This window comes from Sander lucioperca, unplaced genomic scaffold, assembly GCF_008315115.2.
Source record: "Sander lucioperca isolate FBNREF2018 unplaced genomic scaffold, SLUC_FBN_1.2 Unpl_5, whole genome shotgun sequence".
NCBI lineage: Eukaryota > Metazoa > Chordata > Actinopteri > Perciformes > Percidae > Sander > Sander lucioperca.
The window spans coordinates 1843-16661 of NW_023396387.1; the positions used below are offsets into that span (position 1 = coordinate 1843).

The 14819-nt window shown below is 41.9% G+C and overlaps 1 protein-coding gene across 1 annotated transcript; it reads left to right on the plus strand.

Annotated features, from left to right (window-relative positions):
* Positions 1–3696: 3696 nt before the first annotated feature.
* Positions 3697–8021, plus strand: LOC118494575 (caspase recruitment domain-containing protein 9-like). The gene is made up of 4 exons (XM_035998882.1): positions 3697–3827; positions 6247–6435; positions 7406–7457; positions 7843–8021. The coding sequence occupies exons 1-4, from the start codon at positions 3705–3707 to the stop codon at positions 8019–8021; spliced, it is 543 nt and encodes a 180-aa protein (XP_035854775.1). The 5' UTR covers positions 3697–3704.
* The last annotated feature ends 6798 nt before the right edge of the window (positions 8022–14819 follow it).

Here is a 14819-nt window from a genome sequence, read left to right on the forward strand (position 1 = left end):
AGTCCGATTTGTGTCCAAGAGGGGGCATCACTGCCCTCAAAAAGGGATGAGATTAACCTCATTTGAGCTGCCAAGTAGTAGTTTTTAAACTTTGGTAATCAAAGTCCCCCTGAGCCATAGTCCCATGTTAGCTTTCCCATGGATATCCGGGGTACTTTACAATTCCATAAAAATTGTCTAACATATCTATTGAGAGCTTTGAAGAAGGATTGTGGTAGTGGAATGGGCAGGGATTGAAACAGATACTGCAAACTCGGGTGTACATTCATTTTAATACAATTAACTCTGCCAATCAAGGTGAGAGGCAAGCCCACCCATCTACGTAAATCATCCTCAATCTTGCTGAGCAGCGGGAGGTAATTCAATTTGTACAGGTTTTTGAGGTTATTATCCCAATGTATTTTATACCATTCATAGGCCATCTAAATGGACTTGTACGCTGGAGTTTGGAGTGAACAAAATGTGTCAATGGGATAACTTCACTTTTTTCCAAATTCACCTTATTGCCTGAAATACTACTATAAGTATTTAGTACAGTTTGTAATTTGGAAAGAGAGTTACCAGGGTCTTTTAAGTACAAAATAACGTTGTCTGCCAGAAGATTAATTTTATGAACTGTCTGACCCACCTGAAAGCCCTTTATATCAGAATCTTGTCTAATTGCTTCAGCTAAAGGCTCAGATGCCAAGACAAAAAGTGCTGGAGACAAAGGGCATCCCTGTCGACTTGATCTGCTTAAAGGGAATGTAGATGAAATCTGTCCATTGGTGCTGATTTCTGCCTGGGGTTTATGGTATAGTGTTTGAACCCAGCTAATAAATAATGGACAGAACCCAAACTTGGCCAACACTTTAAATAAATATGGCCGCTCTAGCCTATCAAAGGCTTTTTCAGCGTCTAAAGCCACAGCTATACTGGGTTCCGTTTCAGATTTTGTTAAATGAATAATATTAAAGAGCCTACGTAGGTTATTAGCTGAGGAGTGCTTTGAAATGAAGCCACACTGGTCTGGATTTATTAGTTGTGGCAGATACTGGCCATGTCTGTTAGCCAGGGCCTTAGAAATTAATTTATAATCTGTATTTAACAATACAATTGGCCGATATGAAGAGCATTTCAATGGATCTCTATTTTTTTGTGAATTACAGTAATTATGGCTGTAGAGAATGATTCAGGGAGTGTTCGAGTCTTAGAGGCCAAGTTGATGACATCCATGAGAAGTGGGAGGAGTAAATCCTTAAATTCCCTGTAAAATTCTGGAGGAAACCCATCTTCTCCTGGAGATGTGTTTGCTTGTAGGGAGCCCAGAGCTTTTTCTGTTTCTTTTTGTGTAAAGGGCAGGTCAAGACTATTTTGGTCTTCCTGGCCTAGTTTGGGCAGTTCAATTATAGACAAAAATTCCTCAAAGTTACTCAGATGTTCTGGTGGTTCTGATGTGTACAAATGTGTGTAAAACTGTTTGAATGCATCATTAATTTCTGTTGGGTTATATGATACAGAACCTGTTTCAGTTTGGATTGAATTAATCGTCCTAGAGCTTTCTTCTCTTCTCAGTTGCCAAGACAGAATTTTGTGCGCCTTCTCCCCCAATTCATAGTACCTTTGCTTGCTTCTCAGAATGTTTTTTTCAATTTTATAAGTGTGCAAAGTATTGTATCTAATCTTTTTATTTACCAATAACTGGTGTACTTCCTTAGATCCTGATTGTTTAAACTCTTTTTCTAATTTCAAAATGTCTGCTTCCAATTCTTCTATTTCTGCCATGTATTTCTTTTTGATACCTTTGATATAAGAGATTATTTGTCCCCTTAAAAAGGCTTTTAGTGTATCCCATAATATAAAACTATTGGGAGAAGAAGCACAGTTTGTCTCACAGAACAGCCCAATCTGATCTCAGAAATCTGTCTTTTGAAGGAGAGTAGGGTTCAGACGCCACCTATATGTTATATATGTTTTTTCAGGCATATAAATGGATAGGGTCAGAGGTGAGTGATCTGATAATGTTCTAGATAAGTACTCAGATTCTACTGCTCTGTGAATCAGCTGTGTCGACAACAGGAAAAGATCAATCTGAGTAAAAGAGTTGTGGCGCCCAGAATAGAAAGAATAATCTCAGGTTTGAGGGAGCATTTGTCTCCACACATCAGCTAAGTTTAATTCCTTCAGGAATTCTCTGGTGATTTTGGCTGCTCTAGATTTGGACCGGTGCCTTTTGCCAGAAATGTATTTGCTGAATTTTCAAACCAAAACGGGGGCAGCATAGTTAAAGTTTTAGGGGCTTTTTTCTAGACTAGTCAACCATGCAATTTTGTTGTTTTTCGGGGTCCAAATTTTGACATTTTTTTGTCACTTTTTCCGATATTTTTGTCAAGTTTTTTTCTGTGCTATTTTGACATTTTTGTATTTTTTTCAGTCGTTTTTGAAGCTCTTTCCGACATTTTTGTCACTTTTTTCAATGTTCTTGTATCATTTTTTTCATCAAATGCTATCAAGTTGAACCCTCAAATTCAATGAAAGTAGTGAACTGATCGTTTATCTAACTTGTGAGGAGCGTTGTAGGAACCATCCACGCTATGTTGTTTGAAAAGTGGGTTGAAAGAAACCCAAATTTCTGAAATGGAAACTTTTTAAATGAGTCAGATGTGACCCGAGGACACCAGGAGAGATGAAGTTTTAGGGGCTTTTGTTTTTAGACATTTTGCTAAAATCTTTTCAAAAAAACTAAAAAAAGCTGAGTTTTAGAAAAATGCAACTTTTTTTTGGAAAATATAAATATGACTGAAAAGAGCCAATCAGACGTAGCAGAAGATGTTCATGTTTAACCCTCCTGTCGTCCTCGGGTCACATTTCACCCATTTTTTTAAAACAAAGTTTCCATTTCAGAAATTTGGGTTTCTTTCAACCAAATTGTAAAGAAACTCTTCACAACAAAATGTTGAAAAAAAAGTTTTCATTTAAAATTTTGACCCAGAAAAAACTAAAAGTGACGTGGTCGACGGGAAGACGACACAAAGGTTAAACCCAGACGTATCGGAAGGTATTCGTGTTTAAACCCAGGCGGCAGCGGCCGAGATGCAGCCGTAGTAACGGAGCGCCTGACCCAGAGTGTCGGGCGCCGTCGGGGCGAGGTGTCAGAGCCGCAGCGTCTCCTCAAGGATCTCCAGGTGATCCTCCATGCTGCTGTACTTCTGGATGTCGCACACATTCTGGTCCGACGTTCCCAGGAACCTGAGTGGGAACACACAAACACGCCACATTTAACAGCCACCAACCTGATTTAGGTTTCTTTCACACCAGAGCAGTTTGGAAGTCTGGTCCCCTTAAAGAAATAAAGAAAAAACAGGTTCACGTGAACTAGAGTTTGGTGAGAAGTTCCGACCCAAACACAAGAAGAGAACTAAAAAACAGAGCATTTATGAGCCTGCAGCTTCTTTCTCCGGGTGAGTCTGAAGGGAAAAGTCTTTTTGGGTCAGAGGGCGTCACGTGACGGGATGGGAGTTGTAGTTCCACTGTATGCATTTGTTTCCAGATGTTGTCGGGTGTACTGCATCTCTGCTGGGTGCGTTTGTTTCCAGATGTTGTCGGGTGTAATGCTTCTCTGCTGGGTGCGTTTGTTTCCATGTCGGGTGTATGGTCTCTGCTGGGTGTTTGTTTCCAGATGTTGTGGTGTAAAGCGTCTCTGCTGGGTGCGTTTGTTTCAGAGCATGGAGGAGAAGGAGGAGTTGGAGCTGCTGTGTGCTCAGCTGAAGGGAGACGCCCCGATGTACCGCCAACGAAACAAACAAACCCTCCGACAGCTGGAGGAGGTGATCCGAGAGAGAGACAAGGTGAGGAGGCATCTATTTCAACAAAATCAAGCAAGAAGATGCATTCTTTTGGATAATGCATGTCCACAAACTTCTATATTTCAGGACGATAGTTGTACCTTTAACTTGAAGGTCCATCTTCTGCTCTCAGACACATTTCAGAGGCCTGTATGAAGGCGTCTTAAATCATATTGTATTTTTTCAGATTGATGTCATGAAGTGGCGTATGTATGACACGCCAATTTGTATGCCATTATTGGCGTGTTATTAAGACGCATACTCACTTTTTAGCGTGTTTATCAACACCGTTTGGCCTCCATCGACTTACATTACCTTGCAATTGCGTGTGAATTTACACCGAAGAGAGTAGAATGAAAGGGGCGAAAATCCACATAGGGAGGTTGGTCGGGGGGGAGGACGGGTCAAACACAGGACTTTCACCAGGAGACCGGGGATCAGGTCCCACGTGTCACGTTTCCTAAACCCAAACGTCGCTTTCTTCTTTTAAGATTGGCATGTCATACATACGGGAGATACTGTGGGAGGTGCTGCGGGAGTATGGGGTGAGGGGGTCCCTTCTCAGGGCCATCCAATCTCTGTACGACCAAAGCAAGAGCTGTGTCCGGGTTCTCGGCAGTAAGTCGGACTCGTTTCAGGTGAGAGTTGGCCTCCGCCAGGGCTGCGCTTTGTCACCAATCCTGTTTGTAGTATTTATGGACAGGATATCGAGGCGTAGTCGGGGTGGAGAGGGGTTGCAGTTTGGTGAGCTGGGGATCTCATCGCTGCTTTTTGCGGATGATGTGGTCCTGATGGCATCATCGGCCTGTGACCTTCAGCACTCACTGGATCGGTTTGCTGCCGAGTGTGAAGCGGCTGGGATGAGGATCAGCACCTCTAAATCTGAGGCCATGGTTCTCAGCAGGAAACCGATGGAGTGCATCTGGTAAGGATGCCCCCCTGGGCGCCTCCCTAGGGAGGTGTTCCAGGCACGTCCAGCTGGGAGGAGGCCTCAGGGAAGACCCAGGACTAGGTGGAGGGATTATATCTCCAACCTGGCCTGGGAACGCCTCGGGATCCCCCAGTCGGAGCTGGTTAATGTGGCTCGGGAAAGGGAAGTTTGGGGTCCCCTGCTGGAGCTGCTACCCCCGCGACCCGTTACCGGATAAGCGGAAGAAGATGGATGGATGGATGTCATACATACACCACTTATTGAGATCAGGCTGGAATATTACAATATGATTTAAGGCTCCTCTGAAATGTGTCTGAAAACAGAAGATGGACCTTCAAGTTAAAGGTACAACTATCGTCCTGAGATATAGAAGTTTGTGGACATGCATTTTTTCCCACGTTTTTGAAGCATTTTTGTCACTTTTTATACATCCACGTGGATAGCTCAAAATGCGCACAGATAACACGCCACGTGGCTTTAGAAAGTGGAGGTGTATGTTTACGTGAAGTCATTACACCACGTTGAATATTCAGTATTTTAGGGTGATTGCTGTTTAAAGGCTTCAGTTTCTTCCAGTGTGACCCTGTTTTCTCATGTTTTTGTGTCTGATGTGAACAACAACCTTTGACATTGGTCCAGTAGCAGGTGAATAAATCAATTTAACCCTCCTGTTTCCTCGGGTCAAATTTGACCCATTTTTAAAAAGTTTCTATATCAGAAATTTGGGTTTCTTTCAACAAATACCGTGGATGGTTCTGTACAACATTCTTTAGTGTAAAAGAAATTATGAGTTCAATACTCTCAATTAATTTGGGTATTTTATTGGATTTTATAGCATTTGAATAAAAATGTATAGAAGGTTGAAAAAGGTGACAAAAATGCTTCAAACACGTGGGAAAAAAAACAAGAAAAACTTCAAAACAAAAATCGACAGAGACTTCAGAAAAACTTCAAAAACTTGATTAAAAAAAAAAAAAACATAAAAAATAAATAAAATAAAATCAACAAAGACATCGGAAAAAAAGTGACAAAAAACGTGGGAAAAAAAACCTTCAAAACGTCAAAAAAGACGACCAAATTCATTTAGACCCAGAATGACAAAAAGCTGCGTGGTCGCCGAGACGACAACACGAGGGTTAAGAATATATAAAAAGAGACAGAAGGTGGCCGGTTACATGTGTAGAGGTTTGTTCCTCAACGCAGAAGGTCCAGGGTTCGAGTCCGACCTGAGACGGTTTTCCTGCATGTCTTCCCCTCCCTTCATAACTCAGCTTTCCTGTCCCATAAAGGCAGAAATGCCCAAAAAAAAGAGACAGAAGATTGTAAAAGCCAAGAAAGGAAGACACAAAAATACAGACACATACAAGACATTTATCCCCAAAATCAGCATCACCAAACCCACCAGGCTGCCGACTAAACAACAACAAAGTTGTAGTTGTAAAGATGTTGTTGATGATGTCATGAAGGCAAAGCGTGTGATTGGCTGTCCAGGCTCTGGCATCGCGGGCGGAGCAGCAGGAGGAGGCGCGGCTGCTCCTGCAGGAGAAGGACCAGTACCGGGAGACGGTCCGACAGCTGACGGAGCAATCTGATAGGCTGGAGCTGCTGCTGCTCAGCTCGCAGGGGGAGGAGCTACAACTGAGGACACGCCTCCACAGACTCACCTCCAACACCCACCAGGTGGGTTTCTGTGTGTGTCTGTGTGTCTGTGTGTCTGTGTGTCTGTGTGTATCTGTGTGTGTCTGTGTGTGTGTGTGTGTTTCTGCGTGTATCTGTGTGTGTGTGTGTGTGTGTGTGTGTGTGTGTGTGTATCTGTGTGTGTCTGTGTGTGTATCTGTGTGTATCTGTGTGTGTGTGTGTGTATCTGTGTGTGTGTGTGTATCTGTGTGTATCTGTGTTTCTGTGTGTGTCTGTGTTGATATGATGATGATGTACCGTGCGTTCATAGACATCAGAAAAACGTTTTTCCGAGTGAAAACGTTTTTCCGAGTGAAAACGTCATCATTCTCGTCCCTTCCTGTTGGAATCAGAGGGGGAAACTGGGGCTGGATTTTGACCGAGTTTCCCAGTTGGTGACGCTGACGTTTGATGGAGGCGACTTTGGTTCACTGAACATATTTCAATGACAATAAACTTATTTATTGTGGACAAACGCCTCTGCTGAGAACCATACACAGACATAACATGTTTCAGATTATTCATAAAGAGACCTATGTATGAAACAACAACACCTTATCCTGTCCTTTCCCGTTCGTTGTCCTGCAGATAACTCAAACACCTGACCATGTGCTGGTTGGATGCTCGCATTAGAAAACAGCAGCAAATTATTGTGGCCTCCATGTTTTCACCAGGTTTTCACACACCTGATGCTCCCATTGACATATATATAAGGATGCTCCTAGGCTACGCCAGCAGCTGGTGGCAGTCAGGCAACAAGTTGTTATGCCAAACGCCAATATAACAGAAGAAGAAGAACACGCATCCCGACCATCCTATCCATGTGAACGCTGGTAGTCGGAAAAACAACATAATCACGGGGGCGGTCCCTGTCATTCAGAGGTGGCATGAACGCACCAGTAATGTTGATATGATGATGATGTAATGATGATGTAATGATGATGTAATGATGAAGGGTCTCTCCCTCTCTCAGGGTGAGAGGAGCAGTGAGGAAGAGGAGGAGCCAGCAGAGAGCACTGCTAAAGGTGAGAGTCAGGTCACCTTTCTTTATATTTATATTATCAGAGACTCCACACTCAGCCAGCACATTTACACTGATGTTGATCAATGGCTTCTTCATCAATGAAATGTGACCTGTACCATGTGACCTGTACCATGTGACCTGTATCATGTGACCTGTATCATGTGACCTGTAACATGTGACCTGTACCATGTGACCTGTATCATGTGACCTGTATCATGTGACCTGTACCATGTGACCTGTACCATGTGACCTGTACCATGTGACCTGTATCATGTGACCTGTACCATGTGACCTGTACCATGTGACCTGTATCATGTGACCTGTACCATGTGACCTGTACCATGTGACCTGTACCATGTGACCTGTATCATGTGACCTGTGTGCAGGCAGCAGCGGGACGTCGGGGGATAACGAGGAGGCGGCAGCGCTGCAGCAACACGTCTCTCCTGTAGGAGGCGCCACAGAGTCTGAACACAAGCCCAGCACTGATGCATCATGGGTAAGTTACCTGTTAGTCTATCTCTCAGGGGGTTTTAATTTACAGAAGGCTTCTCTCGTCGTATAAGTCCTAATCTCTGGGCTTTGTCTCACAAATCTGTCTGTCTGTCTCTCTAACTGCCTGTCTGTCTGACAGCTAATGCTAAAGCTTTTCTTGGCCAGGTCAGCGTTGAGAATGAGAACCTGTTCTGAATGGCCTACCTGGTTAAATAAAGGTTGAATAAAAATAAAAATAATGGGCTAATGATTTGGACAGAGAAACTAAAGTGAAACACAAGGTAAGTGCATTTATAAGTGGTAGTGGGATATTTGGAGGCATATGACGACCCAATATAAGCAGTGTTTAGTGCTAGGATTAGGCTAACTACAGACGCAGAGTGGAGGCCTCAGTTGTTTTTGTATACAATCTATTGTAAAGGTGTTGAATTTTTAACCAGAGTTCCTGCACTGTTATTTGTTAGTGATCAGATTGGATTTGTGCATTCATGTTCATTACTTCAGATTTCATTCTACAGTCTCTTTATCTCAGGTTTTGGTATGTTTGTTGTCTTTTTTTTAAGATTATTGTTTGGGGCATTTTCCCTTTATTGACAGTGGATAGACCGGAAAGGGGGAGAGAGATGGGGGATGACACGCAGCAAAGGGCAGCGGGTTGGAACAACATGGGGCGAACGCTCTTACTGGGTGAGCTAGGGGCCGCCCCAAGGTATTTCTGTTGTCTTAATCAGCTAAGGGTCTTTTTTCTTAGTTAATTATCAGTGTTTTCTGGACACTGACGATGTGCCCACAGTACACCTTCTGTCAGTGTCTGAGTAGAAACTGTGTGTGAAGCATTGTACAAAACTGGTCCCCACAACAAACTGTAGGCTAACATTGTGTGTAAAATGTCCCCACAAAGCCTGTTGTGTGATAACAGACAGGGCACAGCACCCATGGGAGCACTACCAATATCCCAAGCCCCGTAGCCCTCCAGCCGCTGCTTCACCCTTCTCCTCTCTCTCTCTCTTCGTCCGTGTGACAAAGGCTCTGTCACTTTTGGATGGCACATGGTAAACCTACTCAGGTCACCAAGCACCCAGACAGTAAATTAGCAGTCACACTTTTATACATTTCATTCACTAAAACACTGTTGAAAAAAATACCACATTGCATTAGTTTAGTTTAGTCAGTTCAGTTTATTCATTTCTATTTTACAACAAACTATGTTACTTAACCATTATTTTGAACTCTCTCTCTCCAGTCCCTGGAGTTCATATAGGGCCTAAAACTGTCACACTGAGGTGTGCTGATGGTGGGAGATACCATATATCTGGGTCATAGGTGAGGGTAGATCTTTTGAAGGTATGTATGGATATGAATGAATGATGGAATTACAGCACTTTTAGGATATTTACTAGCAGTTTTTATAATATGGTAACTTGTAATTTGTACAGCTATTTGAGTAGCCTATATGTGTCATGTTCATTTGTTTCTCTAACTTCTTTTTTAACCCTGTGATGTGTGTCTATGTTGTTACTCTTGCAAGGCAAGTTCTCTCTGTCCAAGGCGAATTTCTCCTTAGGGAGACTAATAAAGAGACTTGACTTAGTTGAAAATGTGTAAGTTTTTGTGTTTTCTAAAGTTAGTAGAGTGGAAAATTACTTGATCAAGTGTCTGTTATTTGTTTATGGTAGAAACTAGCAGCAAAATTATGAATGTCTAAATGGTAACATAATTGAGAGATAATTGTAGCAGTTGAGAGTGGTTTGGTCTAGTGGGAGGGGCTTATAACATATATTAGCTTCTGGCCACCTAAGCATGGCGTTCAGTGATGTGATGTGAAACTGAGAAACTTTGCTAGTGAAAACCTTGTGTAAAAACATGGTTTTTATTTGTTCTGTTTTTGCGGTGGACGTCCTGCGTCTGTTTAACCACTTTTTTGTAAATAAAAGCACCTTCAGGTTTTGCAACTCAAGCCATCGTGTTATGAACGTGTTTGGTTCAGATTCCCAATGCTTTCTTTAACAGTCATTAACGTTGTACTCTGGCTCAAATGAATACAGGCGGCCATCCAATTATAACGACCACATCCACATCGTTGAAACCATTTAAATATTGAGCCATGGCACTGACAAACTTTTATTAACAGGAGCCTGTGATTGCTGTAGCCTACTCTGAAAAAACAGACATCCTGAACGCCTTTTTCTCGAGTTGTGTTCCACTCTCCACACCGCTGTCTTCAGTCAAAAGGTCACGTTCTGATATCGAAAGTGTTGTCAGACACTTTTATTAACAATCTCAGCCTGTCAGTAGTGCATAAAAAGCAAGACTGCATACTTCCCCTTATTAGGTTACATAGAAGCTAGGTTCACGTGTTAAAAGAGTGTTTCTGTGTCCTGTGACATGCCAGCTAGCAAGTGTCAACCCCGACCCATCTGAACGTGCCCAGCCGGCGCGATTTGCTTTGTTTATCGCGCGCTCCATTGCCAACAAGGCGTTCATCCTCAACGATTTATTTACAAAGGAACATATTGACTTTATGTTCCTAACTGAGACTTGGCAGCGAGAAATGGAGTACACCCATCTAAATGAACTGTGTCCTCCGGACTGTTCTGTGTTTGGGACACCGCAGGTGTTGCGGCGAGGAGGTGGACTTGCACTCGTGTACCGGGACTGTTTCTGCTGCAGGATGATAAATTCGGACTCTTTCGACTCCTTTGAACTACAGATGACTAAGGTTGGAAATACTGATTGATTTTACTGTGTGTTAATTTACCAACCTCCTGGTCCTGCTCGCTTGTTTTTAGATGATTTTGCAGAGTTTTAATCTTCAATTATCAAACTTGAAAGTGTTCTTATGCTTGGGGATTTTAACTTCCATATCGATGACTCTTCATGTACTGTGGCATCTGAGTTCTCAACACTCACTGAATCATTTAATTTTAAACAGTATGTCTCCGGTCCTACACATATAAAAGGCCATACTCTGGACCTTGTTTTTTCTTTAGGCCTGAGCATTGACCAACTGAGTGTTATGAACATAAATGTGACAGATCATTGTTGCATATTTTTCAATCTGTCTTCAAATGTGGACTGCTTTCCTTGTAGACCGATGCTGCAAAGACGTATTATTAATCAAACTACAGCTGAGACATTTTCTGAGTCATTTGACCCTATTTCTTTTAATGACTGAAGTGATGCTGAATCATTTCTTCAGTCTTTTAATAATCATTGTCTGTCGGTTTTAAATAACGTTGCTCTCCTGAAAAGTAAAAGCACATTCCCTAAAAATTCTTGCCCTTGGATGAATGAAGAAATAATGTCTTTCAGGAGAAAGTGCCGTAAAGTTGAACGTTTGTGGAAATCCACAAGTCTGGAAGTACATAGACTGCATTTGAGGGAGCTTATCACACTGCTTAATGTTATGATAAAACAGGCCAGGTCGGATTATTTTGCTAATCTGGTAACTCTGAACAAGAAAAATCCTAAAGTCCTGTTTGATACAATATCTAAGATTGTCTCTCCTCCCGCTCCCCAAGTGCCTGTACACTCAAAGTCTGATTGCAATAGGTTTTTACGCTTTTTTAAACAAGGTGCAAGAAATTAGAACTACTATTAACCCATCTCTTGATATCTTATCCTGTGGGCCAGTAGTCTCATACTCCTGGGATACTTTTTCACCTCTCACTCGAGATGATATTAAGGGCCTGTTAAGTAAAGTGAAACCATCTTCAAGTCCGCTCGATGTATTGCCGACCTCATTGCTATTAAATGTGTTTGAATTAGTTGGACCGTATGTTGTTAAAATGATTAACCTTTCCCTTTTAACTGGTTCTGTGCCCAGCCATTTTAAACAAGCAGTTGTTAGTCCCATACTGAAGAAACCTAATTTGGATTCTTTTGAACCAACTAACTACAGGCCTATATCTAAACTGCCTTTCTTATCTAAAATACTTGAGAAAGTGGTGGCGGGCCAGCTGACTTCATTTCTTGATGGAAAAAATTTGCTTGACAAATTTCAGTCAGGTTTTCGTAAATGTCTTTCAACTGAGACTACGCTTCTTAAAGTATGTAATGTCATTCTGATGGCTGCTGACTCTGGACAGTACACTGTGGGGATTTTACTTGACCTGTCTTCTGCATTTGATACGTTGGACCGTACAGTATTGTTAAATCGGTTACACAGTGAAATGGGGTTTTCTGGGTCTGTTCTTAAATGGTTCACCTCTTACCTGAGTGATAGATTTTTGTGTGTCTGTTAACAACATCTTGTCAGAAATGACCTTTCTGTCATACGGACTTCCTCAGGGTTCGGTTTTAGGTCCTCTTTTGTTTCTATTGTATATTAGCCCTCTTGGTGAAATAATCCGTAATTTCAATAATGTGTCTTACCACTTTTACGCTGATGACATTCAGTTGTACTGCTCATTCAAAGAATCAGAGTTCGGTAAATTAACTGATTTATTGGAATGTCTGTCAAGCATTAAGACTTGGTTATACAACAATTATCTACAACTGAATACAAAAAAGACCGAAACATTGATCATTGCTCCAGAACAAAAACTACCCCAAATTAAACTACACCTCAGTTCCTTGGACTCCTCCGTCCAGCTGAGCCTAAGAAACCTTGGTGTTTTGTTCGACCAATCGATGTCTTTGGATGGTCATTCTAGACAGTTGGTCAGAAACTGTTTTTATCATTTGAGAAATATCTCTAAATTGAGAACAATACTTCCCAAAGTTACCATGGAGATGATCATTCATGCCTTTATTTCTTCACGGTTAGATTACTGTAATTCTCTTTTTACTTGTTTTAATAAATCTTCGCTGAGCCACCTTCAATTGGTGCAAAATGCAGCAGCCAGGCTTTTAACAGGAACAAACAGAAGGGCACACATTACCCTGATTTAGTTTACTCTCCACTGGCTTCCAGTAAAATACAGAATTGATTATAAAATTTTAGTTTTAACTTTTAGAGCACTACATGGAGAGACGCCGAAATATATCGCTGATTTGTTGACCCCTTACTCCTCTTTCTGCACGCTTCGTTCCTCAGGTCAAAATCTCCTGATGGTCCCAAAAACCCGCCTTGGGGAGATCGGGGGAGACCGCTCCTTTCAGGCAGTTGCTCCCAAATTGGGGAACGCCCTGCCCCTGTCGCTGCGTGTGACTGATTCTATCGTTTATTTTACAAAACAGCTGAAGACACTCCTATTCAGACAAGCTTTCACTTGACTGAGCTATCATTGTTTTTATGTTTGTATGATGTTTTTTAAACTGTTAAACTTGCTGCATGTAAAGCACTTTGTGACTCTGTCTGTGATAGGTACTATATAAATAAAGTTTACTTACTTACTTACTACTTCACGTGTTAAAAGAGCTTAATATTTAAAAAGTATAAATAGCAGAACAAAAGTTGAAGAAGTCCCATCATGTGCTGAAAGAGCTGAACATTTTGATATTTGAAGGGTTTTTCTAGCTGAAAGTATGCTGAGGTAGCCTGGATGGCAGCCAAACTTAGCCCCGCCCACAACATTCGAGGTCGGGAAGTTCGGTCTGGACTTGATCCGTTGAGGAGCAATTACGCTCGAACAAGATCTGTTCGGACCAATCAGATTGTCGGTCAGATGATCAACAGTAACAGAATCAACCACGTCATCATAGAGCGCTTGGGTTGAATTTGTTTACAACAGGTGGCTGCCGCGGGAGAATTGAGATGTGTAGATTCCACCATCGCTCTGTTACAGAAGATATCGACAGCGCATTCATTTTAAAATCCTGAACCGGACCGTCTCAAACCAGCTGATGGTGTGGCTGCGACTCAGCTGTTCAAGTGGCAGAGGCTGGTTTTAGAACTTAAGAGACTTCACCTGTTTCAACGGCCAATAGAGAAGTCAGCTGGTAAAGTCAGATATAAACTATAGCTATGAATAAAATTATCATTAATCCATTTTATTTCTGAGTTACAAACAGCTTTATGAAATGGCAGAGTTTTAGACGGAGCCTCAACAACCGCCCGAAAGCACGGTAACGTTATATGGTGGAGAGAGAAAGAGAGAGACTGAAGAGAGAGATAGAGAGAGACTGAAGAGAGAGACTGAAGAGAGGGATAGAGAGAGACTGAAGAGAGAGATAGAGAGAGACTGAAGAGAGAGATAGAGAGAGACTGAAGAGAGGGATAGAGAGAGACTGAAGAGAGAGATAGAGAGAGACTGAAGAGAGAGATAGAGAGAGACTGAAGAGAGGGATAGAGAGACTGAAGAGAGGGATAGAGAGATAGAGAGAGACTGAAGAGAGAGATAGAGAGAGACTGAAGAGAGAGATAGAGAGAGACTGAAGAGAGGGAGCCCAGCTTTAGAACAAAGCCATGAATCAGAGAAATAAAAGGTGTTTTCTCTGATTCATCTCTAGAAATGCAGCTGTAGCGATCATCTCACCATCACTAACGTTATCCACATTCATATTTAGATGAAACAAATGATATATCCAGCTTAAAAAAAGTCTAAAAGTCGGAAGTTAGAACGAATGCTTTGTGCAACGAGTGGTTGCTACGGAGATGATACATGGTGTTGAGTTCTGTTGACAGTTGAGTTGAGTTCTGTTGCTCTGATTGGTTGTAGGTCTATCCCAGAGGTGGCGAACCTGTGGCTCTTGAGCCGTATGCGGCTCTTTGCCTGCTCCTGTGAGGCTCTTACTGTGTGGCTGTGGGCTGTGTCATTGGTTGATTGTTGTTTTTAACTTTTCTGAAACATACAGTATTTCAGATAAGTAAAAAAAAAAGCACATTTGAATGCATCTGCCAATACTGCCAATACATTTACCAATTATTTTAAAATGGAAAATAATGCAGCAGAGTTTTGAGGACAGATTCTGCAACCTGAGGAAA